Raw genomic sequence first — 27,445 nt, forward strand, 5'->3', positions numbered from 1 at the left:
TGAATGGAAGATTTCAATTTTCCTCCTTAATTGTTTCAAATAATATTGTGAACTGCAAGAATGGAATATGGGCATAATTCTTCTACCAAGCTATCAAGAGAGCAAAACAAAATGAGTGCCTTGTGATGCCATAGTGTAGCCTCAGGTTCTCAGTTATTATTCGCCAACTTGTGATCTCTTTTCCTGAATTAATTTAGATGGCTATGTGACACAGTTCTGTGGTCATTTCACAGAGCCAGAATAATACTGCAATTCTGAAAGAAGCATTTCAAGAAAATTTATATAGGGAGCCATTTTTATGGTAGATATCTCCACTAGGGCATTCAATATGAAACTTCCACCCCTATAAATGTGTTCTCTAATTCAGAACTTGTTGTTTGTCTGCAGCTCTCCTTCATCTTGGTCATCATCTACAATAGAAGATCTTGGAAATCTTCCTTTAGCCTTTACTGAAATCTGGAATCAAGTAAACAGGGTATGCTGTGGTTGTTGAAAATCAAGTCAGAAGTTAAATTCATGAGTCTATGAAGCTCATTTGCAATTTACTGGACTTCTAATCTCTCATTTGCCTCAGATTCTGAGTTCCTTGCATCTCAAGTGCCTTGAGTCATTTTTGATGCTTTATAGGCACTAATTTTGCCTATAAACACAAAATAGACTGAAAATAATACTGATTCACACTTAGGAATACACATTGTCAGGTTTTTATTGAAAGAGATTCTAATATCAGAAAAAGACTTCTCTGGACTAAAAAACAGAAAGTGCTGAAGAAACTCAGCAGGTCCGGCAGCATCTATGGAGAGAGAAAAATAGCGTTAATGTTTCAAGTCTTCTTTCAATCAGACTTGAAATGTTAACTCTGTTTTTCTCTCTCCACAGATGCTGCCAGACCTGTGAGTTTCACCAGCATTTTGCTTTTATTTCATGTCTCCAACATTAAACAATATTTTGCTTTTATTTGAAAGACCTTTCTGATTTGTGTGCATTAAGCATTATGCTAAAGCTGAACAATGAATAAAAGTAGTTCAGAAAAATATAGATTTGTACTCTGTTTTCAAACTGTTTTTGAAAAACACCTTCACTCTTCCAAAAACCTTTGAGGCAGGATCAGCTTCAGCTAGACCACAAGCAGACAAGCCTGCAAACTATCATTCCCTGCCTCCAGCATTCCAACTGTGCTCTGATCCCTCCTCTCACCCAGAAAAGAGCCTGGTAAGGCTGCTGAACAGAGTGGCCTGCATACAGATTTCCTTTCTCCTGAAGTAACATTAAGTTTCCCTTTAAGTCCACAGCACATGTTAAGACATCAAGTCACTATCCTGACTCCAGGTCACATCTGAGCCTTAGGTGGATAGTTAATTTGAACCTGACAGTAATAGCTGCACCAGCTAAGAAGGATGAAGCCGGATGACCCCAGTGTATGGAGTCCATTGGTCCTTTCCCTGTCTGTATGAAAGGTCAACATACATAATCTGTTAAAGGTTCAGTTTACTGACAAGCAGTAACTTTGACTAAATGTTTAGCATGCCATGGATGGTGAGATAGTGTCAACTTCGGAAAATTGCGTGGAATTTCTGTGCTTGACTCTCATTTCAATATCCATGGCAAACTGGTACCTCCCTCCAGGCAGTTTACTACTTGGCAATAAAAGATCTGCTAGTTTCTGTATGAAGCTGTGCTAGATGCAAAGGCTTAGGCAGGATTTGTTAGAGAGAGCCACATTTGGCATGACTCCCTAAGTGAGACAACCCAAAAATCTTCCAACAAGTCTCTTCCCACACACCCCTTTCCACCCCTGTTGCTCCCCACCACAAGCCATGATATTATTTGGGTATGTAGTAGGAAAAAATAACTGTTTAACAGTAGCTCATTACCTTGGGTACAATTTTCATTAAAGCTCCGAGCAAATTGTATCACTGGTTAATCAGGAGGTGCCCATGCCTAGGTATTAATTCTGGAACATTTTTCAATTACTGTGCTCCATGCAGGACATCCTAATACAAGCTCTCCCAAGATTCATCAAGAAAGTGAAGAGATTCATATCACCCAATGAAACCCTGGCATTCATAAATCAGCTCAACTTAAGAGACTCAGACGAAGGAGCAAGTACGTAATCAGGCCATGTGTATAAGTGATTGAAAAATTGGTGTTATCTATATAGAGATTAAGCATGCATATGGATCAATATTTCCATGCTGTCAATCTTAAATTCATGAGTCAACATCAGTCTGGTAGAGTCCATTGTGAATTGTATTTATTAGGAATTTTTATGCTACACATCAGGTGCACTAGCTGTAAGAAATTAGAAATTATTTTGGGGGTAGGAAAATGTTCTATCTTTAATGTTGAAGCCTTTGAAGATGTGGTTATTTTCCCATGCTCAAAAAGTCTGAGAGGAGGTTTCAAATTTAGGATAGTAGACAAGGGAAACCTGTTCCCATTAGCTGTATGTGCAAGGCTAGAGCAGACAAACGGTAGCATAGCAGTTAGCACTGCTGCCTCACAGCGCCTGAGACCCGGATTCAATTCCCACCTCAGGCAACTGACTGTGTGGAGTTTGTACATTCTCCCCATGTCTGCGTGGGTTTCCTCTGGGTGCTCTGGTTTTCTCCCACAGTCCAAAAATGTGCAGGTTAGGTGAATTGGCCATGCTAAATTGCCCGTAGTGTTAGATGTAGGGGAATGGGTCTGGGTGGGTTGCTCTTTGGTGGGTTGGTGTGGACTTGTTGGGCCGAAGGGCCTATTTTCACACTGTAAGTAATCTAATCTAAAAACAGGTAAAGAAGAGTTTAGTGACCTCCTGCTTACAACAGGTGAAGGTGGCGGAGCAAAACGCGATCAGAGATTTTGGAAGGAATTTGGATGAGCATTAAGCTTGCAAAGCTATAGGGGTAGAACAAAGAAATGGTACAGACTGGGTTCCTCCAAGCGAGATGAAGTAAAATTGATATACTGAATGGTTTTCTTTGGTGCTGTGAGTGAATCTATAACCTGAAATAATTTTGTTGGCTATTTACGCTTTGTGGACTTTGTGCTAAACCAAGTTACATAGGATGGATTTTTATCAGTGGCTTGGAATTTTCAGCATTACTGAAACTGTCAACATTACTGTGTGAAACTTACAATATCTTCTTCTGTCCTCACACATATGATTAAATGCAAGGATATAGATTGTTATCGATGATCCTTGCTCCTCCAAAAGGCATGTGTTGAAGTTGTTACAGATGGAAATTAATCAGATTTCTGATTACTGAATTGATGTGAATGTTTTATGTTGTTAGTCCCACTGCAAAACTGTTGAAAATGTTACGCCTTGCTAAATGAAATACAATTTGATTTTGAATAGTATACAAAGTCATAACACTGCTGAAAAATGTCCTTACTCCTGAATAGCTACATTTTTGTCATTTGTGGACTGTTAGATTTCTCCATTTTATGATAAAAAAATTTCTCTACCTTTTATTATAATGATAATCATGTTTATTAGAAGTTTGTTTAAGAAATATCAACTTATTGTAATATAATAGAAGGTGAATGATAATCCTGGTTAGCTGTCTGTCAGAGTTGTTTTCTTACCTTTCAGATTACATTACTGTTGGGAAAGATTAACTCTTTACTGCAATGCCCAATACATCTTTGTTAACAGCTTTCTTTGAGATTAATGGTGACCAGCATAAATTTTCCACTCTTTGCAAAAACCCATATCAACTTGTGTACAGAGGAGGAGGAAAGATTTTACATTTATTTCATGGCATCTCAGCCCTATCAAGTAACTACGTTTGGTGCAGATATGAAACAATGTCCCATCTAACTTCTTAGGTGGACCTAAATGATCCCATAACAATATTTTGAAAAAGAGCAGGGAGTTATCACTGCTGCCTTGACTATCACTTACTGTTCAATCAACATCTGGGAAAAAGAATGATTGATTAGTCATTGACACGTGGCTGTTGTGTTTCCAAATTACTGTATACTTCAAAAATAATTAATTGGTCATAAAGTGTTTGGGATGTCTTGTCCCATGAAAAGCACTATAAATGCAAGTCTTTTTTTCTTCTGTAGTTCCTGAACAATTTGTTCACTGAGGAATATAATTTCGTATTAAGTTTATTCAGTAAACTGAAATATTGTATCTTTCTGCTTCCAGACTGTACAATGTTAGCAGCAGAAGCCATTGATGATCTGACACCTGCATTCTATGGTGCATCCATGTTAGATGTATGTTTGAGTGACCTAGTGCTGGAGGACAATGTCTTCCAACTGGGAGCTTTTGCCTTTGAACCTGCTCAGCTGGTGATACTGAAAAAGAGACTATTACAGGTAACAAGTGTGGCATGGCACTTACATAGCAAAGTGGCCATAATCATTTTATAAATTATGGTGAATTCATATTTCAGAAAACAAAATGACTGATTTAAAATAAAACAATTATTGAAAAGGTTTGTATGAATTATTTAAATGTTATGATAAGGACTAAAATGGAATGGAAACCTCCATGCATTTTTAAGTGTTTCCTCTATTTACTCTGGCCCCTAACTCCATTAACTGTATTAACTGAGGTGATGGAGATAAGAGCCATGAAACTGAAGGCAAGAATGATGATTTGTAAATTGAGGCATTGTTTGAATAAGAGTCATTGTAGGTCAGTGAACATAAGGTGATGGATAAATATAACTTGAAACCAATTCGGATACTGACAGCAGAGTCTTAGGTGAAATGAAGTTTATGGTGACCTCAAGAGGGTAAACACACAGAGAAGATAGGAATAATCAAGTGTTGAGGCATGGGGAAAGCCAAGTAATGGTGTTGGAAGAAGATGGTCTTGATGATGGAGAAGGTTCAAAGTGAAGCTTAGGGTCTACAGGATGCTAAGGTTGCAATTGTTTTGGTTCAGTCTCAGACAGTGGCCAGTTAGCAGAATTATTTTGGGGATTAGAGAACAGTGTTTGCGTGGAGAGAAATGGCAGTTTGCTTTCAGTTTTTCCAATATTTAATTGAAGGTAATTTCTAGTCATCCACTGCTGGATGTTGGACAAGCAGTCCGACAATTCGGAGGCAATAGGAAGATGGAGCCACAGTTGAGTATTGTCAGAGTTGTGGAATGTGATGTGTTTTCAGATTATGCCACTGAAGGGACAGTGTTACAGTGAGAAATCAAAGAGGGGACAGGCAGGGTTTCCGAGGAATCCAGAGGTTGCAATGGAGAAGAGTGGAAAGAGAAACCATTGCAAGTGATTATTTATAGTTTGATAAATAGGAATATAACAGGATGAGCACGGTCCCACCCATTTTGACAATGGTGGGCAATTAAGAGGAGGATGGTTTGGTAACTATGCTAAAGACCATATTGAAGAGGATCGAGGGGACTGTCATATTCACAGTCACAAATTACTTTTTGTGACTTTGGTAATGGCTTTTCAGTGATGTGGCAGAGGCAGAAACCGAACTGATTGGTTGTCAATTATTATCCTCTTTAAAATGTTTATTTTTTACAGAGTATCCATTAAACTTTGCACTCTGTTACCTCACTGCAATCTATTGCACTGTTTATCATTTTCTCTATGCAGATGTGGTCCAATCCATATGATCACTTCTATTGTATCTGGTGTTCCATCTGTGTTTCCCTTATTAGTGTTGCTCTCTGGAATCCTGTATTAAGTCGATGACATCCAATTCTCTCCCTCCACTTCCTCTGTTAACGTGACAAATGCTGCCACCATCTCCAGCTCCCTCTCTAACATTAAGACATCTACAAGCTAAACTTTCTTCCATTTTCATGTTTGCAAAATGGAAGCAATTATGCAAAGAGCCAGTCTCAACTTCATCTTCCTCCTCACTGAGACATAGCCTGGAATTGCAATGCTGTGGTGTAATGTTCAGCCCTGTACCTGCCTGTTATATCAATCTAATTTATTTTTTTCAAAACTTCTGTAAAGTCACCTGCATTTGTCTCTATTTCTCACTTTCTAAAATATCACGTGTTTCTCACTATGTTAGAGTATGTCTCCAATGCTTTCTTTGTTGTTTCCCAGCCTTTATTGTTTTTACAAAAGGTTAAGGATCACATCTCATTTTTGTCCGTGGAAGAATTTTTACATTAATGATTACATATTCTATATTTACATTCTGTCTCTTTTATTTCTCCCTTGTTTTCCACTCGTTAATTGTTTTATTAATTCATGGGACAAACTCATTGCTGGATGGGCCAGCATTTATTGCCCATCCCTAATTGCCCAGAAGGCAGTTAAGAATCAACCACATTGCTGTGGGTCTGGAGTCACGTTTAGACCAGACCAGGTAAGGATGGCAGTTTCCTTCCCTAAAGAACATTAGTGAACCAGATGGTGTTTTCTTGACAATTGACATAACATTCATGGTCATCATCAGATTCGCACATCCAGATTTGTATTGAATCAAATTCCATTGTCTTCCTTGGTGGAATTCATCTTTATTGTGTTTATCTTTTATCTATGAATTTACATTGAATTAAATATCCCAGTGCACACTTCCTTGTTTAGTTGTGTGCCTCAGTAAATATTTCAACAAAAATGCACCATCTCTTACATATCTGTTCATTTGTCAAGGTACTTACAAATAGCGTAACAAACAGGTAAATCTGGCATCAGAGCTTTATAAATGCAACAAAAAATAAACCAGTTTTAATTTTTTAGGACTTCTCTCACTCAGTGGCTGAAATGTATTATTTTGTATTTCTTGAAACAGATATACCCCAATGGCTTACCGGAAAACCAGATTCAACTGCTGGGGAACATATCAACTGTGTTTAGTGTGGCAGACGTCAGTCTTTGGAATATCACTGAGGTTGTGACACTTTCTGCGTTAATGATGCAGAAACTGGAAAGCCCAATGGTAGGAGAAACCAGGAGATTATTAAGTAAAATGATGATCATTGGCTCAACTGAGAATTTTGTTCTAAAGAAAATTTGACTCCAGCTAGTTTTGGGGACAGAATTAATATAACTTGGGCAAGCATTAAGGAATTGGAGCAGAATTTTTATAATAGGCATTGCATTCCTTTATGGCCTCAAGGGGTAAGCCTGAAAGTGGGTATGAACCCTCACTTCTGCTATTTTGTCATTTTGGAGATGACCGTGATGGACATTAGATATCCTAGGAAATTCCACAAGTTTCACTGACATAGGGGTTGTGATACCAGCTATTCCCATTGCCCTTTAGAGAACATAACACCAAGATGGGACCAAGAGCAGAGTAAAAGGTTGGCGTTGGACATGTGGCCCACACTGGCCCATTTTTCTCATCCCCATTGGAATATCATATGAGCTTCTCCCACAGACTACGTGTCTCTAGCGGACAGCTTCTTGACCCTGTAAAGACCCTGAAATCTTGGGTGAATGCAGAAAAGGAGACATTCCTGCCTAGCAGCCCATCTGCTGGAGAAGTAAACCATATGCAATTTCTGGACTCGGTCCTTGCCAGCGTCAGTGTTCTTTTATTGTGATATTAATTCTAAAGTTTACCAAATCAATGTTAATAATAAAATAACGAAGCTGTAGTTTGCACTCAGTTTGCAAACTCGTTATAACCTCCAGCATTTCACTTCATTGAGATGATCCAAGAAATATAGCACTTTACTGTACTCAATAAAGCAGTGAGATTTGAGTATTTTGCATACTGTAACTATAGTGCAATAAGATTGGATTAATTTGTGATCTTATATCATAAGAGATCCTCTGAGATAGAGGATTCATAATCTGACAGAATTTCATTTGAGAGTTACATGGTTAAATCTGAAACTAGGTTTGTAAATTCAAAGCCTATTACACAGGAATAAAGGTGAATTGGTTCGTGTAGACTGATGTGACAAATTTAAAAGCTATTGTGATGGAAAAACAGTGGCAGTTATTTAAAGGAAAAAAAAGTCAGATTCCTAAGAGAATATACATTCCCTTAAGCAGTAAATACCCCACTGGAACAATGAGCATCATTTTAAGACTATATTGTATTACAGGTAGGTGTTTATCGTGTTGTTTGAGAAAGTAGTAGGCAGGAGACTTAGGGTCATTTTGAAAATCAACAAAGAATGGCCAATTGATAATGAGGGAGAAAATAGAATGAGAGACTAAAGGTAAAGTCGCTATAGTCCTACCAGACAATAGAACTGCTCTCTCTTTAGAGGGGGATGACTGGTGGTTTTTTAACCTGAGGGTCGTCACCATACCTCCAGCAAGGGGAACGGTTGAGAAGCAGAGTCCTTTATAGTAACTTCAGCCAGTGTGGGTTCAATTCAATTGGTATGACTTTGCAACATAATCCAACTATTCAGTCAACTGAGCTAACCAACTCCCAGTGAGAGACTGAAATAGCAAGCAATGCAGAAACAGGTTGTAAGGAGGCTGGGATACAAGAACAAGGAAGCTTCAAGCAGTGAAATAGGGCTTTGTGAAACAACATTTTGAGTAATGTGCACAGTTTGATCTTCTTATCTAAGGAAAGATTTACTTTCATTCATAAAAAAATGTTCTATTATTCTGTGGCATGAATGGACTAATGAAATAAGATGGCAAAAGTGAGGACTGCAGATGCTGGAGATTAGAGTTGAGAGTGTCGTGCTGGAAAAGCACAGCAGGTCAGGGAGCATCGATGAGCAGGAAAATCAACGTTTCAGGCAAATGAAGTAGAATGGGCCGACATTCACTGAAAAATGAGAATGCTCCATGGAATTGTACAAAATTCTTCAGGAGCTCCTAACAGGATAAAAGCTGAAAGGCTTTTTGTCATAGTTATAAAGCCTCAATTTGCTAGGTTAGGTGGTCAGCCACTTCAGGGATGAGATAAGGAAATATTTCTTCAATTAGAGGGTTATGAATGTTTGGAATTTTCGATCTTTTTGGTTGTGAAAGCTCAATCATTGAGGGTTTCTTTTAAGACTAAGGCAACACTGACGAGAACATTTAGCCAGACATGCAAATGGGAAAAGGAGGGGAAAGTGGAGCACATTTGAAAGTTCAGTCGTGATCTTACTGAATAGCAGAGTGATCTCAAAGAGCATCTGATCTATTCCTGTTTTTATTTTGTATAAGTCTTTCATCTCTGGACGTGGATTTGAATCGAGCCCAAACAGAGCTTTGAAGAATTAATTTCTCTGTCAGTGTATAGTTCTAAACAAAATGAGTTAGTTCTTGACTTTGCGAAAGTGTGGGAATGCCAGCAAATTGATATCTCTTCAATTTACATCTCTAGCACTTCTATTGCGATTGAAGTCAAAATGCAATTTTAGGAATATATTGAAATCTTGTTCACATATATAATTGGGAAAGGTCAACAATCTTAAAAAATGATGTACATTGAATTGAATTGAATCTAAACTGAATTTATTGTCACGTGTACTGAGGCACAGTGAAAAGCTTTGTCTTGCGAACAATACAGGCAGATCACAGAGTTAAGTAGCATAGAGTGGAGCTTGACATACTCCACTCGTTCCACCTCTGTGCTGTTGATGTATAAGGAGGGCATGAGTAACATCCCGCCGAAAGTCAATAATGAGTTCCTTGGTTTTGCTGGCATTGAGAGCTAGGTTGTTCTTAGTGCACCATTTTTCCAGGTCTTCCACCTCCCGTCTATAGTCTGTTTTGTCGCCATCTGAGATTCAACCGACTATGATGGTGTCATCAACGAACTTGTAAATGGCGTTAGTCTGATATTTGGCAACGCAGTCATGGGTATACAATGAGTACAGTAGGAGGCTGAGTACGCACCCCTGGGGGCTCCAGTGTTGAGTGTTAGTGAGGATGAAATATTGTCCCCAGTCTTCACTGACTGTGGCATGTGGGTCAGGAAACTGAGGATCCAGTTGCAGAGAGTGGAGCTTAGTCTGAGTATAATAATCAGTCTCGAGAGATAATAGTGTTGAAGGCTGAACTGTACTCAATGAGTAGGATTCTTACGTAGCTGTTTTTGGTGTCAAGATGTTCTAAGGAGGAGTGAAGAGCAAGTGATATGGCATCTGATGTGGATCTGTTAGTCTGATAGGCAAATTGGAGTGGATTTAGATCAGAGTGATGCTGGAAAAGCACAGCAGGTCAGACAGCATCCGAGTTGCTGGAAAATCTAGAGGTTCTGGAGGCTTCCTGCCTCTCTTCCTGATGAAGGGCTTTTGCCCGAAATGTCGATTTTCCAGCTCTCTAAACTCTGGTTTCCAGCATCTGCAGTCTTCACTTTTGGCTAAATTGGAGTGGGTCAAGAGTAGTGGGGAGGCTGGAGTTGATTAATGTGACCAGCCTTTCAAATCACTTCATGACCACCGAAGTTAGGGCTACTGGGCGATAGTCATTGAGGCATGCTGCATGAGCCGCCTTAGGCACAGGGATGATGTTGGCCCTCTTGAAACAGGCAGGGACAGTGTCTGCTCAGGGAGAGGTTGAAGATGTCTGAGAAGACCTCTGCCAGTTGATCTGTGCATGCTTTGAGTGCACGGCCTGGTACTCCATCTGGTCCCATTGCTTTCCTTGGATTCTCACAAAGGAAAACTGATCTGACCTCTGATGAAGTGACTGTTGGGATAGGTTCATCAGGATTTGTTGGAATAAGTGTTACCTCTCCACTGAAATTCTACTTAAAGCGTGCATAGAAGGTGTTGAGGAGATCTGGGAGGAATGTGTCATCATCTGCTATCTTGCACTGACTCTTCTTAGAACCTGTAATGTCTTTCAGTCCTTGCCATAGTCGCCGGGTGTCTGTCTGGGTGTCTAGTTTGGATCGGTATTGGTCCTTGGCTGTCTTAATAATCTTTTTGGTAATATGCCTTCTGAATTTTAAAAATTTCTTTCAATAGGTGAAAGCCATCATTGAAAGATATCTTCAGTTGGGTGGAGTTCTAAATGCAGTTTCTGTACAAGCTATTGGTGGGCCCAACCTATGCCTTCTGAATGAAAGCCTGTTGGTAACAATTTCAAACTTAACGTAAGTGTTGCATTTTTTTTTTTGCAAATTTACTGATAGCAACTATTTCCATTTTATTGGACAGATTTCATTGAATGCAATCGTACAAGCTATTTTACAGTTGGAGTTCAAACTCTAGCAGAGGTTTGAGGGAACTAAAGTGATAATTAAAGACTAGATCAAGAAAATGCATATTAAGAAAACATTTAAGATGAGGAAATGATGTGATAAAATGGAGAGGTTTAGGGAAAGAACTGGGATAAGAGGACAAGTAGTCTACCATTGATTGTGGAGTGAAGTGGAGAGGAGCTTACAATTACTGGATGAAGAGATTCTGAAATAGAGACTTATTGGACTTGAAAGGTTTCTCTCCCTACAGATGCTGGCAGAACTGCTGAGTTTTTCCAGCATATTCTGTTTTTATTTCTGATTTCCATCAATGTGCATTATTTATTTGGAGATTTCACAATTGATCTGAACCAGAAGAATGGAAAATGAGAAACAGGATGTAGGACTGGAAATAATTTATAAGTTACAAGGCCATGAAAGCTTTTGAAGATAAGGAGCCTGGAAGCACAGTTTGAGACTAGGCCCGAGTGTGACATGGTACAAGTGCTAACCTGGGAATTTGGTGTAGAACTGGAAGAAGATTCTACTTTACATAAATCTTATTCAGCCACTAAGTGTTTAAAGGTTCTAATTAAGTCAGCTGGTCGGTGATTGTTTGCTGAAAATTAAAGATTTAATCCTCTAGATGTGAGCAGTAGTTGAAATCCATACTTAATCAGTTAAGCCACTTGGAATAACTACAATAAACAGTTGAGCGAAATTTCTCAGATTGCAACTAAATTAGCTCAATGAAACACAATAAAGACTGCAGGGCAGTTGTTGCTTGTGTGTAATAGTGAACACCAGTGTGTTCCATGGCAACCACAACTGACTGCCGTTCAAAGAACTTCGTCTCACAGTAGATGAGCTGGAGTTGCAGAAACTGCAGTGCATCAGGGAGCACCATAGTTACTTGGACACCTTGTTCCAGTAGACAGTCATCTCTCTTAACCAGGTACTTCGGATTTGGCCTGTAGCTAGGGACAGGAATTGTGATTGTAAATGGGACATCCAGAAGCTCATAACAGCGGAGTCTCAGCCCTTGCAGTTTCCCAATAGGTTCAATGTTCTTGCGAATGAGAATAAAGATTGTAAGGGTGATGAGCATGCAAACTGACCACAGCACAATGTGGTAGTCAAGGTGGAAGTAGTAAATAGATGTGTCATAGGGGATAATGTGCCAGTACGGTGAGTGGACAGATCATGCTTTCTGCAGCTGAGAGCGTGAATTCTGAAGGTTGTGTTGTCTGCCCACTGCCACAGATAAGGTTACCTCCTCAGGTCTGAAGAGGCTAGAATGGAATCGGAAGGATCCAGTTGTCATGGTAAATGTAGGTATCAAAGACATAGGAAGGACTAAGAAAGAGGCTCTACTGAGGGAGCAGGTACTAAAAAGCAGAACCACATGCAGTCTGTGAGTCACCACTTGAACCATGAACAAATTGGTGTTGAATAAATATGATCAGAAAGTTGAATGCATGATTGAGATGGAGAATGTAATTGAAACCCAGTACAGTGTAAAGAGGGAGTTGTACCATTGGGATGGGCTTCTTATGAAATAAAAGGAAGTGGCTGAGGGCATAGTGGATGAATTGATTTTAATTTTCCAAACTTACTGGGAGGAGAAAGAAAGGGAGGAGAAAGAAAGAAATTACACCAGTTATTCTAACAAATTGTTACAGGTTGTTTAGAAAATTATAATACAATCAGATAGAATCAACATAGTTTTATGTAAGTGAAGCCATGTTTAACAAATGTATTAGAATTGTCTGAGGACATAATGAGCAGGGTGGATAAAAAAGCATCAGTAGATATATCTTTTGGAAATCCAAACACTCTTGATCAAGTTCCTCATAAAATGTTTCTGCATAAGATAAATATTATTGCAGTTATATATGAGCAAAGGTTGTCTAATGAACAGGAAACAGAGAGTTGGGATAAATGGGTCGTTTTAAGTTCCCCAAAAATAGCATCAAGTAATTGCCTGAAGGGGTATCCAGATTTGACAATTTCGTTTTCTCCTTACAACAACACGTTGCAGTGCCCGTACTGCCTTTGCATTAGAATGCAATTCTTGCTCCACATATTATACAATAAATGCCTCTCACAATTGCAGTTTGCAAGTCACATTGATAGTGTTGAGTATTAGAACAAAGAAACATAAAACAGAACAATTCAGTCCAGGATACCCTTTGGCCCACTATGACTGTGCCAACCATGATACTATTGCAAACTAATCCCATTGGCCTGTATCTCTCTGTTGTCTGCCTGTTCATATATCTGTCTGAATTATTCTTAAACATTGTTATCGTATCTGCTTCTTCAACCTCCCTGGCACTGAGTTCCAAGCACTTACCAGACTCTATGTAAAAAACATTTTCCTTGCACATCTCCACTAAACTTTTCCTCTCTCACCTTAATCCTATGCTGCCTTGTATTTGACTTTTCCCCCTTGGGAAAGCAACTTCACTGTCCATCCTATACAGGCCGCTCATACTTTTATATGCTTCTATCAAGTCATTCCTCAGCCTCTAACCCTCTAGAGAAAACAATCTAAGATTGTCCAATATCTCCTTTTCAGTAATACACTCCAAACCAGGCAACATCCTGGTAAACCTCTTCTGCACCTTCTCCAAGTCCTCCACATCCTTCCTACAGTGTGGCGACCAGAACTGGGCACAATACTTCAAATGTGGCCTGACCAAAGTCTTAAACAGTTACAACATGACTTTCTAACTTTTAAACTTAATACCCCAACTGACAAGTGTGCCATATGTCTCCTTTAACACCTTTTCCACTTGTGTTGCTACTTTCAGGGAGCTATGGACTTGCACCCCAAGTTCTCTCTGGATATCAATACTCCCAAGGGTCCTGCCATTTACCTTCCTCTTGCATCACCTCACACTTGTCCAATTTAACTGCATCTGCCATTTCTCTGTTCAGCTTCCTAGCTGAGCTAAATACCGCTGTATCCTTTGATATCCTTCCTCACTGTCTACAACTACACTAATTTCCATGTCATCTGCAGGCTTACTCATCAGACCACTAACATTTTCATCCCAATAATTTATATATATTACAAACAACAGAGATTCCAGCACTGATCCATGCGCAACATCCTTAGTCACAGACCTCCAGTCAGAAAAGCACCCCGACCCCTCTATCTTCTATGTCATAGTTGATTTTCTATCCAACTTACCACATCTCACCCCGGAGTCTTTTCTGGATCAGCTTACCATGAGAGACCTTGTCAAATGCTTTAGTAAAGTCCATGTAGACAACATCCACTACCCTACCCTTGTCAATCATCTTCGTCACTTCCTCCAAACCTCAATCAAGTTTGTGAGACAAGACCTCCCCTGCATATAGCCATGCTGACTATCCTAATAGGCCTGTTCCTCTCCAAATAGAAGTAAACCCTGTCCTGAGAATATTTTCCCTATCACTAGGGGCAGCATAGTGGCTCAGTAGTTAGCATTGTTGCCTCGCAGCACCGGAGACCTCTGGGTTCGATTCCAGCCTCAAGTATCCTGTGTGGGTTTCCTGTGTGCTCTGGTTTCCTCCCACAGTACAAAGATGTGCAGGTCAGGTGAATTGGCCATGCTAAATTGCCCATAGTGTTCAGGGATATGTAGGTTAGGGACATTAGTCAGGAATAAATATAGGATGATAGAGTAGGGGAATGGGTCTGGGTGGGTTACTATTCAGAGGGTCAGTGTGGATTTGTTGGGCCGAAGGGCCTGTTTTCACACTGTAGGGATTCTAATTATGCTCATGTAAGGTTTATCAGTCTTTAATTTCCTGTTGCCTTTCTTGAACATTGGCTATTCTCCTGTCTTCTGAAGCCTGGCCTGTGGCTAAAGGTGATGCAAAGATTTCTTTTAAGGCCTCCACAATCCTTGCCCCTTCCCCTATCATGTCGTGGGGGCATATCGATCTTAATGTTTTCAAAATAACCAATACTTCCTCCTTCTTCGTAGTGACATGCCTTAGAATATTAACAAACCCCTTTCTAAGATGGTTTCTCATCTTACCATCATCCACGTCTTTCTCCTTGATAAATATCAATGCAACGAAGCATCTTAAGAAGCAAAACCATCATCGTTATATCCCTCAATTCAACCGAGTGGAAAGTTTATTAATCCAAATTATAATGGGCATTCACTTTTCTGGGCAGTTTTGTTTTAGCTTCTTCAGACAATCAATGTATCCATTTTGCAGGCATTTGGTGGGATGGCATGTATTGTATTGAATCTGTCATCCTTGATTTGCCATACATTGCTTAGGAAGTGGTACCTTAATGTGTTTGAATTTAATGTGGAACATGGCTTAAAAACATGTGAGCCTAGAATAAAGTCTAATGCTGTAAATGTTCTTTTGCAGGGATGCAGGAGCACTGGATCTCTCAACATGTATTCAGTCACAGAAAAATCTGCTGTACAATCAAGCATCCTCTGCATTGAGATCTCAGCAAAGCAATCCTATCCCTTACTTTCACCTGCTGAGTCCATATATAGGTAAATGAACACATGCTTGTGTGTCATTCAAGTTTAAACTTAGAAATGGCAATCAACATCAATTCGTAATGCTTAGGTACATTCCTTTCTCCTCTGTTGTACCAGAAGTAGTCATTTGCCTGAAGTGAATATTAGCATATAATGCAATACCTTTGGGCAAGAATGTCAATGTCCAAGTTCCAGTTTTTTTGCAAATATTGACATTGTCTTAAACTATAGGGATTATTTATAGCATTTTCAAATTTTAAAAAATCACCTAAATCTTGCTTATCGATCTATCTAATCTACTTATCTATCTAAACTGAGCCACCCAGCCCTGCAAAGCATCAGAGTTGCTTTGGCAACATATGCTTTCACATGCATTTATGGTCTAGAACTATGGATAGTGATGAAAAACTCTTCAAATACTTTCCATCGCATCATTGGCCAGAAATCTCTCTTGTTCTTCCTGCCTGCCAATGGTGTGTTGAAAATATTTGCAAGTTAATACTGAACCTATTTGTCTGGTTATGAATGCACCTTGCTTGACCATCAAGTCGTGGAGTAGGACAGAGATTCTGCCTCAGAAGCAAGGACACTGGTGCTTGCAACCCACAATTTCCAAGTGATTTCATTGGAACATGGGAAAAAAAATCAGCAGGAGTAGACCATTCAGCCCTTCCAGTCTGCTCTGCAATTCAATATAACCATAGCTGATTGTCCAATTCACTACCCTGTTCCCGCTTTCTCCCCAAACTCTTTGATTCATTTAGTCATAAGAACTGTATCTAACTCCTTCTTGAAAACATTCCATGTATTGCCTTAACTACATTCTGTGGCAGCGAATTCCACAGCCTCACCATCCTCTGCATAAAGAATTTTCTCCTCATTGGTCCTAAATGTATTTCTTGTCTTCGAAAACTGTGACCCCTGGTTTTGGACTCCCCAGTCATTGGGACCTTCCTTTCTGCATTTACCCTGTCTAGTCCTGTTAGAATGCCTTAGCTTTCTATGAGCTCACACCTCATTCTTCTAAACTCCGGTGAACTTAGTCATAACTGATCCAATCTTTCTTTATTCGTCAGTCCTGCCATTGAAAGAATCAGTCTGGCAAGCCTTTGTTGCAGTCTCTCCATTACCAGAATATCCTTCCTCAGATAAGGAGATCAGAATTGTACACAGTACTCCAGGTGTGGTTTCAGCAAGGCATCCCTGCTGTGTATTTGAAGCTTCTCATTGTGAAGACGAACATACCATTTACCTTCTTCATTGCCCACTGCATCTGTATGCTTGTTCTTAGTGACTGGTATACCTCAGTACACCTCCGCCTTTCTTAAACTATCACTAATCAGATAATAATTTAACTTCCTGCTTTTGCTACTAAAGTAGATAACCTTACATTTTATCCATGTTATATCTCATCTTCCACGCAATTGCCCACTTATTCAACTTGTCAACTCAGAGGGCAGTGTCAGCTGGTTCACTGCATATGATTAAGACTGAGTTAGACATTTTTAGTGTGCAAGTGTTATGAGTGGAATTGAAGCCACAGTCGGATCAGGCCTCATTTTATTGAATGGTAGAGCAGGCCCAAGGGGCTGAATAGCTTTCTTCAGCTCATGTCACATTCTGATGTTCTTACGAATGGTATTTCTTTTACTTAAGGTGGTATCCCACGGGATGATCTTGAGATACTTGCAAATAACTCAGTCAATATGGATTTTGCAACCTTCATAAGCCTGAATCCTCAGGAAGTAAAGGTATAGTTTGCCGATTCAGATTTGATTGCCAAGGTTGTTTTGAAAAGTATTTTAACTAATGGCAAGATTTTTATGGGAAAATGTGTTGACAAATTAATTCTCTGACTGACAATATCACTGTGAGTTCCATCTGATTTTAACCATTCTGCCAGATTTGGAGGGAAGTAAGTAATAGTTGACACAGCTAGGTGATGGGACTGAGATGCTGGAAACTGGGTCGGTGAAGGTGCCCAAGTGAAAATCAGCATCTTTCCTAACCTCTTCTGGATTTGATCCTCTTCTGTTGTAGGATTGACTGGATAGAAAACTCATTGTCCTTCTCTCGCCAGGCCTTAAATATAATTGCAATTGGGTTCCATTAATATGATTGGGACCTTTTGGTTTATTTATTCATTAATGGGATCTGAGTGTTGCTGACTAAGCCAGCATTTATTGTTCATTCCTAATTAGCCTTGAGAAGGTAGTGCTGAGCGGTTTTCTTGAACGGCTATAGTTGTTTGGGTGCAAACAGTCTGATAGTGTTTTTAGGAAGGGAATTCAAAAGGAGAGTTGGATAACATTGTAAAAATGGGATGCTGGAAGTTCCAGAGAGGAAAATTATCTCGAGACACTTTAACTGCTGATCTATTTAATTTCTATTGTGTGGGTAATTTAATGTTGCCTCCCGTTTCCAGTTGAGAGCAACAATCCATTTCTGGAAGATGCTGATAAAACACACGAAGAAAATTGTGCAGTACACAAGTTTGGAGATTTGCTAGATAGCATAAGATTGTCACTTGGAACTGATGCTAATTGACATTTTTGTAGACGTGCTTCAGTTGTCACGTTAAAGTGTCCCATTCTCTTGTTATTTGCATCCAGGAAACATTTTATTCCTTTGAATATATTTGCTGAATTTACAAAGATTAGTCTAAGATATGGCAATTGCACATTATCATCAGGAGACTGATTTTAATGAGGTGTTTACTTTTCTTATTTCAGAATTTGAGTGCCCAGAATCTGATCGACTTGCTTGGATATAATCTTCCAGCTCTTCAACGTGGAATCAATGAAACTGTAGTGAGGGTCTGGGTGAACTCACACTTACAATCTGAAGTCCAGAAACTGGGTTTGACTGGAGGAATTCCAGATCCTACCCTTGGTATGTGTCTTACTTAACAAAAAGGAAGTACTATAGACATATATTCTGTGGGATCCCAATCCATAATAATTAGTGAAGGTTTGGCTTCTAAGTTATTTTGAATAACATGACTGCATGCTCTTTTATGATTATTAGATTTTCCTAAATAATCTGTTTTAATTATTTCTAGTCTAAGTGCAGTTGTTTATTTTTATGTCTTGATCTTTCCAGTTTATTCCAGCAGCACAAGTATGCATATCTCATTTTTGTTTTCTTTTATATTTTAGAATCAATTTTCTGTGCTGACAAAGACAGGTAAGCGCTAAGGCAATTTATTTTACTTCTAAGACAGCGATCCCACTGTCAATGCGTTTGCTAGTGATTCCCAATGAGAAGATGTTTGGCATATAATTTGTGAGAAAAATTTGGTCAACATTAAATTCCTAAATATTCACCATTTTTTAAGTATCTTTTTATAAGTTAGCTCCTCTTGTGCTGGTAGAGTATGTGCACAGGTACATTTTGTGGTCACAAATTGTGGACTGTTCAATCTCTGCCTGTGAGCTTAAACTGAAGGAACATATTTATTTTCAATGAAGCAGATTAGTATTATATTAGGGTAACTCAAGTGCTAACAAAAGCTACCAACATGTCCTGAATGACTAATACCTGCAACTGCAGAAGGTGTAATACTTTATAGAGGTTTATAAAATCATGAGGGGCATGGATTGGGTAAATATACAATGTCTTTTCCCTGGGGTGGGGGCATAGATTTAGGGTAAGAGGGGAAAAATTTAAAAGGGACCTAAGGGACAACTTTTTCGCGCAGAGGGTCGTGCGTGTATGGAATGACCTGCCAGAGGAATTGGTGGAGGCTGGTAAAATTACAGCATTTAAAAGACATCTGGATGGGTATATGAATAGGAAGAGTTTAGAGGGATATGTGTCAAGTGCTGGTAAATGGAACTGGATTAATTTAGAATATCTGGTCAGCATGGACGAGTTGGACCGAAGGGTGTGTTTCCATGCAGTACATCTCTACTACTCTTATGACTCTTTTACCTGTCCTGTTTACTTCTTCCCTCCTCACTATCCAGGACTACAGATACACCTTCCAGGTGGAGCAAGCGCTTTACCTGCACTTCACACAGTCTACACTACTGCATTTGCTGCTCACAATGTGGCCCCCTCTACATTGTGGAAATGAAGCATAGACTGGGTGACCGCTTCGCTGAACACCTACACTCTGTCTGCAAAAAGCTTCCAGTTGCCTTCCACTACCCTGTCCTCTGGCCAACATCTCTCACTCAGGCTTACATCTCTGTCTCAGGCTTACTGCAGTGCTCCAGTGAAGCTCAGTGCAAGGTGGAAGAACAACAACTCCTTTTCTGCTTGAGGACTCAATATCGAGTTCAATAACTTTAGGGTTTCAGCTCTTCCATGTCCTTACCCCAATCCGCACACACAAGGCCTTGTTGTCATATAGTCTGCTATTACACATGACCCATTATTAGCCACTGACAGTATCCCTTAATAGCTATTCACTCTCCTAGCCAGATCATTATCCACCCCTTTGTCTGTCTGACTGTTCTTCTCTCTCTTTGGGCTCTATCCCCACCTATCATTTACTCCTCATCCCCTTTCCCCACCCTATCTTCTGCATATAAACTGACATTTCCTAGCTACTATTTGGTTCTGAGGAAGGGTCACTTGACCCGAAATGTTAACTCTAATTTCTCTCCACAGATGCTACCAGACCTGCTGAGCTTTTCCAGCAATTTCTGATTTGGTCCTCAATGACTCATATTGATTCAAAATGAAAAGAGTCTAGTGGCTGTCATAAATCAACTACCTCAACACTGTAGAACAATCCATGCAATTGGCCAAAATAATGCCACTAAAACTGTACCAGAAAGATTGTCATTGTGGATATAGATAAAATAGTAATTGTGCAAATATTTTCATGTAACTTAATCACTGGTATAGTGAGAATAGCACTGTTCAGATATGCCACGACGTATGCTCCAATCAAATAAAGTTTTGTCACTGAAACTGGAGCCTAACATCATTTATCTTCAAGTATCCACGGAGAACTTTCTCTCCTAAAGAGCTATGATGTGGAGGAGCCGGTATTGGACTGAGGTGGACTAAGTTAAAAATCACACAACACCAGGTTATTGTCCAATAGGTTTATTTGGAAGTACTAGCTTTTTGAGCACTGCCATTTTGTCAGGTAGCTAGTCATAGGACACAGAATTTATAGTAAAAAAATCAGTGTTATAAACTGATACAATGTTTTCAACAAACCTAGATTGCTGTTAAGTCTTTAATCACGTAGAATGAGTTGTAGGTTTCGATTCATTAATCACAAAGGAACAGTGCTTCAAAAGCTTTTACTTCTAAATAAACCTGTTGGACTATAACCTGGTGTTGTGTGATTTTTAACTTTATCCAAAAGCGCTGACAATGCAAATAGCTATTTGAAGATGGAATCCCTACATTTCACTTGAAATTCTGTTAATGAGATGTTCAGAATTTTTACTTCTGAGGTAGTGTTTTTTAAAAAAAGTCTCAGTTTATCCTTCTAATTTTCTCCTTATAGTTCGGCTGTCAATAATTTCCTGATTGAAGTTAAACGGAATCAAATCTGCAATTTTAACATTGTAGAATATGCATGCTCTCAGGTAAGATGTGTCATAATTCAGAGTTCAGATGGAAATGTAGGATCTGGATATGTATTTCAATTTGTGAAGGACATGAGTTAAAGGTAGTGGGTTAACAGTGTTTAAAAATAATGCACACAGAAAGGCAGGGTGAGTTGTCTTTCATTCATTCATAAATTTGTTCTTGAGCGTGATCAACAATTTTGAGATGATTAAGTAAAAAAGAATGATCTGTTGAATTTTGATGCAACAACTTTAGTGCCGATATTGAAATAATAAGCCCTGTTTCATTATTAGCATGGGTTATGGACCAGACCAAACCCCTTCAAAATATATTAAGAAGATAGTCTAGACCCTAATTTTTGCTTATTTTAAAAGTAAGTGTAAGGTGTTGTGTTCCAGATGCAACTTAATTGGACAACTACTAGGTTTAAAACAAAACACACTTTATTCATGAACTCTAATTAAAATACAGACAAAATAAAAATAAAAGAAAATAATTGGCTTAACTATGACTCTATAGAAATGCTATGCACAATATATATATTAACAATCACAATTAACTTCCAAGATAGTAACATCCCATAAGCACACCCTTTGCAAAGGCAAAGTCAGTAACATAGATTGTCTCACATGCAATTCTAGCAGCAGGAAGACAATCTCCAGCTGTTAGCTCTAACGGAGAGAGGAATAAAAGCTTCCACATCCATCTTCAAACTCCCAACAACTGTAGAAAGCTAAAACTAAAAATCCTCTTTCTCTACCCATTCAGGTTGCTTCTATTCATCCATCTTTAAAGAAAGCCCCAAGGCCTCACTTTATTGACTCTGAGCATTCTGGACCTCTGTCTCAACTTGCTTTGTTAAAAAAGACAGGACAAAATACACGTCTTAAAGCCATAATATTATCACAGTATGATATCTGTTGAATTGACAACCCCTTGTATAGATTATAGGACCCTGCTAATGACTCCATTAATGTACTATTAATGTGCTGTTACCATGAATGTTCGTTTTAATAAATGATAAGTAGAATAACACAGGATGAGTGGGTTCTTGGTGACAATCTAGCCAAGGTATCTGAGTTGATACTGACAGAAACCAGCATTTATAATATGTTGGCAGTACTGGTTTCCAACATTTCGAGAGTGGAAGGCTGTTCTATTGCAGTCAGTTTTAGGATGGAAAATGTTGAACTTCATCAGAAAGGAAGAAAAGGTGAATCTTTTCAATATTCTTTTAAAAGGGTCCAAGTCGCCATTCACAGTTAGGGTTAGGCTATAATACCATCCTTGTGCTCTACAAGTTGTCCCTTGATTTGTCATGTTAATTGCCAAACTAACTATCTGGTATTTGCCAGATCCTTCAAAGATAGGAGCTACAAATCACAGCGATTGAAGTTCCTCCTTGAACCATTGTCATCTGCATAAGTCATCAGGCTTGAACTGAACAAAGACCACAGGAAACACCAGGCAATGTCAGGATTCATTGTAGCTGGGTACTCAATTAGTCTGTGGCCCTATTACTACAAGCCTGTTAGACCTACAGTGGAAAGACTTTGGAAATGGCAATGACTTTCAACCCCAGTGAATTTATGGTGTTCCATTACATTCTGGAACATGTTCAGATTTCAAGAATTGACTGAATTCTCAAAATGAAGGCTGTTATTTTGAGGAGAAAATAGAAGGTTCAACGAACTGTAGATAAAGCAGTACTTTTTTTTTAATGTTCACTTGTTAATTTTTTCTTATAAAGTTTGATCATGGAATTGACAGTGGTTGGTTATCAAAGCCCTTATTGCCCTTGAGAAGGTAGTGAGCTTTGTCCTTGAACGATGTCAGTCCTTGTAGCCACTGCTGGATCCAATCAAGAATTTTGTTTTTTGTGATGTAATGCCTCAATCCATCTCAATTTTCATATCTGATTACTTTGCAGACTGATCTACTGAAGATACAGGTAGACAGTGAAGTTTTATCTTCCATATTTGACTGCTTCACTGGCCCAAAGGTTCTGAATACCTCAGATGAAATAGCACTGACCATTTTCCTTCAGAAATTTGAGGAAACCACACGGAACGAAGCACTTGACAAGTTCAACAACAGGGTAACTAATTATTGCTTGCATAAACTTGATATCTAATCACTTGAGCTTTGAAGATTCGATTATATAACATAGAACTGTATAGCACACGAACAGGCCCTTTGGACCATGATGTTGTGCCGAACATGACACCAAATTAAACTAGTCCCTTCTGCCTGTCCTTGGTCCATATCCTTCCATTCCTTGCATATTCATGTGCTTATCTAAAAGTCCCTTAAATGTCCCTGTTGTATCTGCCTCCACCACCAGCCCTGGCAGCATGTTCTAGCCTCCTACCACTCTCTATGTAAAAAACTTGCTCCTCACATCTCCTTTGAACTTCCCCCTCTCACCTTAAATGCATGACCCGAGTATTAGACATTTCAACTCTGGGGTAAAAGATTTTGACCATCAACCCTATCTATGCATCTCATAATTTTATAGACTCCTAGCAAGTCTCCCGTCAGTCTCGGCTGCTCCAGAGAAAACAACCCGAGTTTTTCCAGCTTGTCCTTATAACTCATTTGATCAATATATTTACTGTGTTAAAAATATTTGTTGGAATCGCTGCAGAAACATACACCCTCATACAAAGTCAGGAATGAGGGAATGTAATCATTAAATTAGTCATGGGCTATTTAGGAAAGCAATTTAAGAATCACTTTTTCCACACAGAGGGTAACAAATATGTTTCAACTCCCTCACCTATTGAGGCTACATGTTCTGGAACTTTTAAGAGTTTTCAAGGCATTTTCTTTTGTTTTTTAATAAGAGTCTCAATATGTTGCGAGTCAATAAGAGTAAATAGAAATATGGTGCAGATTCACCATGATCTAAGTGAATGGCAGAGCAGGCTCAGTGGGATTGAATGGTGTATTTAATCATTTGCAAATTATACATCTAAGTGCAGTTAGTATTGTAAAAACTGAAATAACTGCAGATGCTTAAATTAGAAACAAAAACAGCAATTGTTGGAAAAAGCTCAACAGATCTGGCAGCATCTGTGGAGAGAAATCAGAGTTAACATAGCAGAGTTCAGAGAAAAGGAGACTGGACTCAAAATGTTGACTCTGATTTCTCTCCACAGATGCTGCCAAGTGTGCTAAGATTTTCCATCAATTTCTGTTTTTTAGTCAGTATTATTTCTGAATTTGCTGCTGAAATATGCTATTTTCACAATTCATTTGTTGAAAGTAGAAACGTATGGCACAGAAGGAAGCCATTGGGCCTTTAGCATCTGTACTAGCTTCTGCAGGAGCAATTCATCTCATATCACTCACCCGCCTGGCCCTGCAAATTTCTTTTTTCGCCTGATGGTAATCCAATTCTCTTTTGAAACCAAAAGGAAATCTGCCTCCACCACCCACTCAGATATTCAGATTCATAACTGCCTGAAAGAGACAATCCGTATTGTTGGACTATAATTGTGAACCTGCATTCTTTATCTTGTGAGCTCTGTAAACCAATCTGTTAAATGTGTGCTGATAAATACAGAATACACCCATCAACATTTCACAGTATGTCTGAAGTAATGACATCTAGACAATTTGATTTCGTTATGCTGCAGCATTTCAACACTCCCATTAGCCAAACCACATATATTGATGATCACAATAAAATAATAAACAAGGGATTTTATCATTAGCTCCAAAAAGGTGGTTGTAGTATTAAAAATGATAGATATGTTTCCATATATTTTGGCAGCTAACGAAAAGGCATTGTACATAGCATAGCTTGTGATAGATAAGCTTTGAAACCAAAAACAGGCAGGGATTGACGAATACACTGAGTATAAATTTGCATCGCTGGCATTGCACAAACTCATGGTTGTTCATGGCTATGAGTGGTCTGCTCTGTTTGAACATGTTTTAAACTCCCAGACATCTTGGCAACACAGCCTGCTTGCTGGCAGTATGTCAGTAGTTACACGTGCTGTATCCGGTGAATATAACCCCAAACACACATCTCTGAGCTGAATGGCTGGGGCCAATGTCTAATATGAAGTAAATGTATTAGTTGTAAATGGGGGATCGATTAATACATGAAGTAGAGGCTTAAACATGCATTTTTGCACTGATAAATAGAATAGTATTAAACATAAAGTAAACTTGTAAACTGCAATTTATAGTTATGAATTTTTAGAGAAAATGCCAGAAACTTTAAAAGTCATGTGATTAAAGATGTGATTTATTTTATTTATACTAATATAATGTATAATAGTATATAAATACCTTTTCAGAGTTTGGATTTCAATCAGGAGTACATGGGTTTCGGTCTATTTTTGTTATGGGTATACGAAAGAGTTAGGTCAGTCTTTTAAGAAAGCTGAGTTTGGAACCAGTATGTGTCAGAGAGAGCCAGTGATGATGAGGATCTTGGAGTGTTAATCCTCCAAGAGTCCTATAGTCATGTTTAGCTACTCTCTTACCATATACCCATAGAAACTCTTGCTGTTTGTTTTTACATTTCTTACCAATTTACTTTCATAACCAATTTTCTCCCGCTTTATTAGCTTTTTAGTCATCTGTTGCTGGTTTCTAAAACAGAATGCCAATCCTCTTGCCTATCACGAGTTTTCACCATTTGGTATTCCGTAGGTTTTGATTGGAAACTCGCGTTTACTGCCTTTGTTTATCCTTTTCATCAAAGCCACTCTGTTGACCAGATGATTTTTGCTGAACATCCTATTTTAAATTGTCTCTCTCTGCTCATCTATTGACATTTCTATGTGTCCATTCTTGTGGTTTGCTTTAGCCAACTCTTTCTTCACACTCTGTAACTGTCCTTATTTAAGTTGAGGACACTGGTTTGAGAACTGGAGAGGGTTCAGCAGAGAGTTACCAGGATGTTGCCATATAAAGAAAGGCTGGATAGGCCGAGACGTTTTTCACTGGAGCATAGGAGGTTGAGAAGGACCTTACAGAATTTTATTTTAGGATTACAATCCTTACAGCGTGGAAACAGGCCCTTCAGAGAAAAGTCCACACTGACCCTTTAAAAGTAACCCACCCAGTCCCATTCCCCTATGTTTACCCCTGACTAATGCACGTAGCCTACACATTCCTGAACACTGTGGGCAATTCGCCTAACCTGCACATCTTTGGATTGTGAGAGGAAACCAGGACACCCGGAGGAAACGCAGACACGGGGAGAATGTGCAAACTCCACACAGCCAGTCGCCCGAGGCTGGAATCGAACCTGGGTCCCTGGCACTGTGAGGCAGCAGTGCTAACCACTGAACCACCGTGCTGCCCTAAAATAATAATAATAGTTTATAAAATAATGATGGATATAGATAGAGGTAATGTTAGCTGTCTTTCCCCTAGGGTGGGGAATTTCAAGACTAGAGGGCACATTTTTAAGGTGAGAGGAGAGAGATTTAAAAAAAACATGAGGGGTAAATTTTGTACATAAAGAGTGGTTCATGTGTGGAATGAGCATCTTGAGGAAGTGGTGGATGTGGATACATTTACAACTTTAAAAAAAATTTGGATAAGTACAGGAATGGGAAAGGTTTGGAGGGATATGGGTCAGGAGCAGGCAGGTGGAACTAGTTTGGGATTACGTTTGACATGGGCTGGTTGGACCGAAGGGTCTGTTTCTGTGCTGTATGCCTCTATGACTCTATAACTGACTTGCTCTCCCTCAAACTGAATTTCAAATTCCACCATGTCCTTCTCATTACCTCCTAATGGATCCTTAAATATGAGGATCTCTTACTTATCCTGTTTCATTACACATTACCAGATTTAGAATAATCTGTTCCTGTGTAAGTTGTGCAAGAAATAAGTAATCCTTGATGCACTCCACAAATTGAACTTCCATTTTCCCTTTGCACATTTGATATGTCCAGTCAGTATACAGATTAAAGTCACCCATGACAATTGTAATGCCTTTCTTATCTGCCTGCATTATTTCCTGATTTATTTTGTCCCACATTGAGGCTACTCTTCGGGGGCTGCGGACAACTTATACCTATGACTTCTTTCCCTTATCATTCCTTATTTCCACCAAAACTGATTCCACATTGTGATTAATTTCATCCATATCAGCAGCCACCACCACACTGAGACTTTCCTTCATTAACAACACTATCCCCATTATCGCCCATTTTTCTGAAATATTGGATATACTTGAATATTGAGTTCCCAGTCCCAGTCTCTCTGCAAACGTGTCTCAGCAATAGCTATTAAGTAAAATTCATTTATTTCTATTGGTGCCATCAACTTTTTTTGTTATTTGTCAACGTGATATTGGTGTCAATGGCTATACTCACATTTATTGCTTATACCTAATTGCC

General features: G+C 39.0%; 1 protein-coding gene across 1 annotated transcript in view; it reads left to right on the plus strand.

The window, feature by feature from the left end:
- LOC122560427 overlaps positions 1 to 27,445 on the plus strand; it is a 225,201-nt gene that overhangs the window by 122,792 nt on the left and 74,964 nt on the right. The window contains exons 48-58 of the mRNA XM_043711060.1: positions 388 to 475; positions 1,989 to 2,106; positions 4,148 to 4,320; positions 6,724 to 6,870; positions 10,814 to 10,941; positions 15,412 to 15,545; positions 17,190 to 17,284; positions 18,266 to 18,425; positions 18,692 to 18,719; positions 21,007 to 21,088; positions 23,002 to 23,169. Coding sequence (XP_043566995.1) covers positions 388 to 475; positions 1,989 to 2,106; positions 4,148 to 4,320; positions 6,724 to 6,870; positions 10,814 to 10,941; positions 15,412 to 15,545; positions 17,190 to 17,284; positions 18,266 to 18,425; positions 18,692 to 18,719; positions 21,007 to 21,088; positions 23,002 to 23,169 — 1,321 coding nt within the window. The remainder of the gene's footprint in view (positions 1 to 387; positions 476 to 1,988; positions 2,107 to 4,147; positions 4,321 to 6,723; positions 6,871 to 10,813; positions 10,942 to 15,411; positions 15,546 to 17,189; positions 17,285 to 18,265; positions 18,426 to 18,691; positions 18,720 to 21,006; positions 21,089 to 23,001; positions 23,170 to 27,445) is intronic.

This window comes from Chiloscyllium plagiosum, chromosome 21 (genome assembly GCF_004010195.1).
Source record: "Chiloscyllium plagiosum isolate BGI_BamShark_2017 chromosome 21, ASM401019v2, whole genome shotgun sequence".
In the NCBI taxonomy this organism is placed as follows: Eukaryota; Metazoa; Chordata; class Chondrichthyes; order Orectolobiformes; family Hemiscylliidae; genus Chiloscyllium; species Chiloscyllium plagiosum.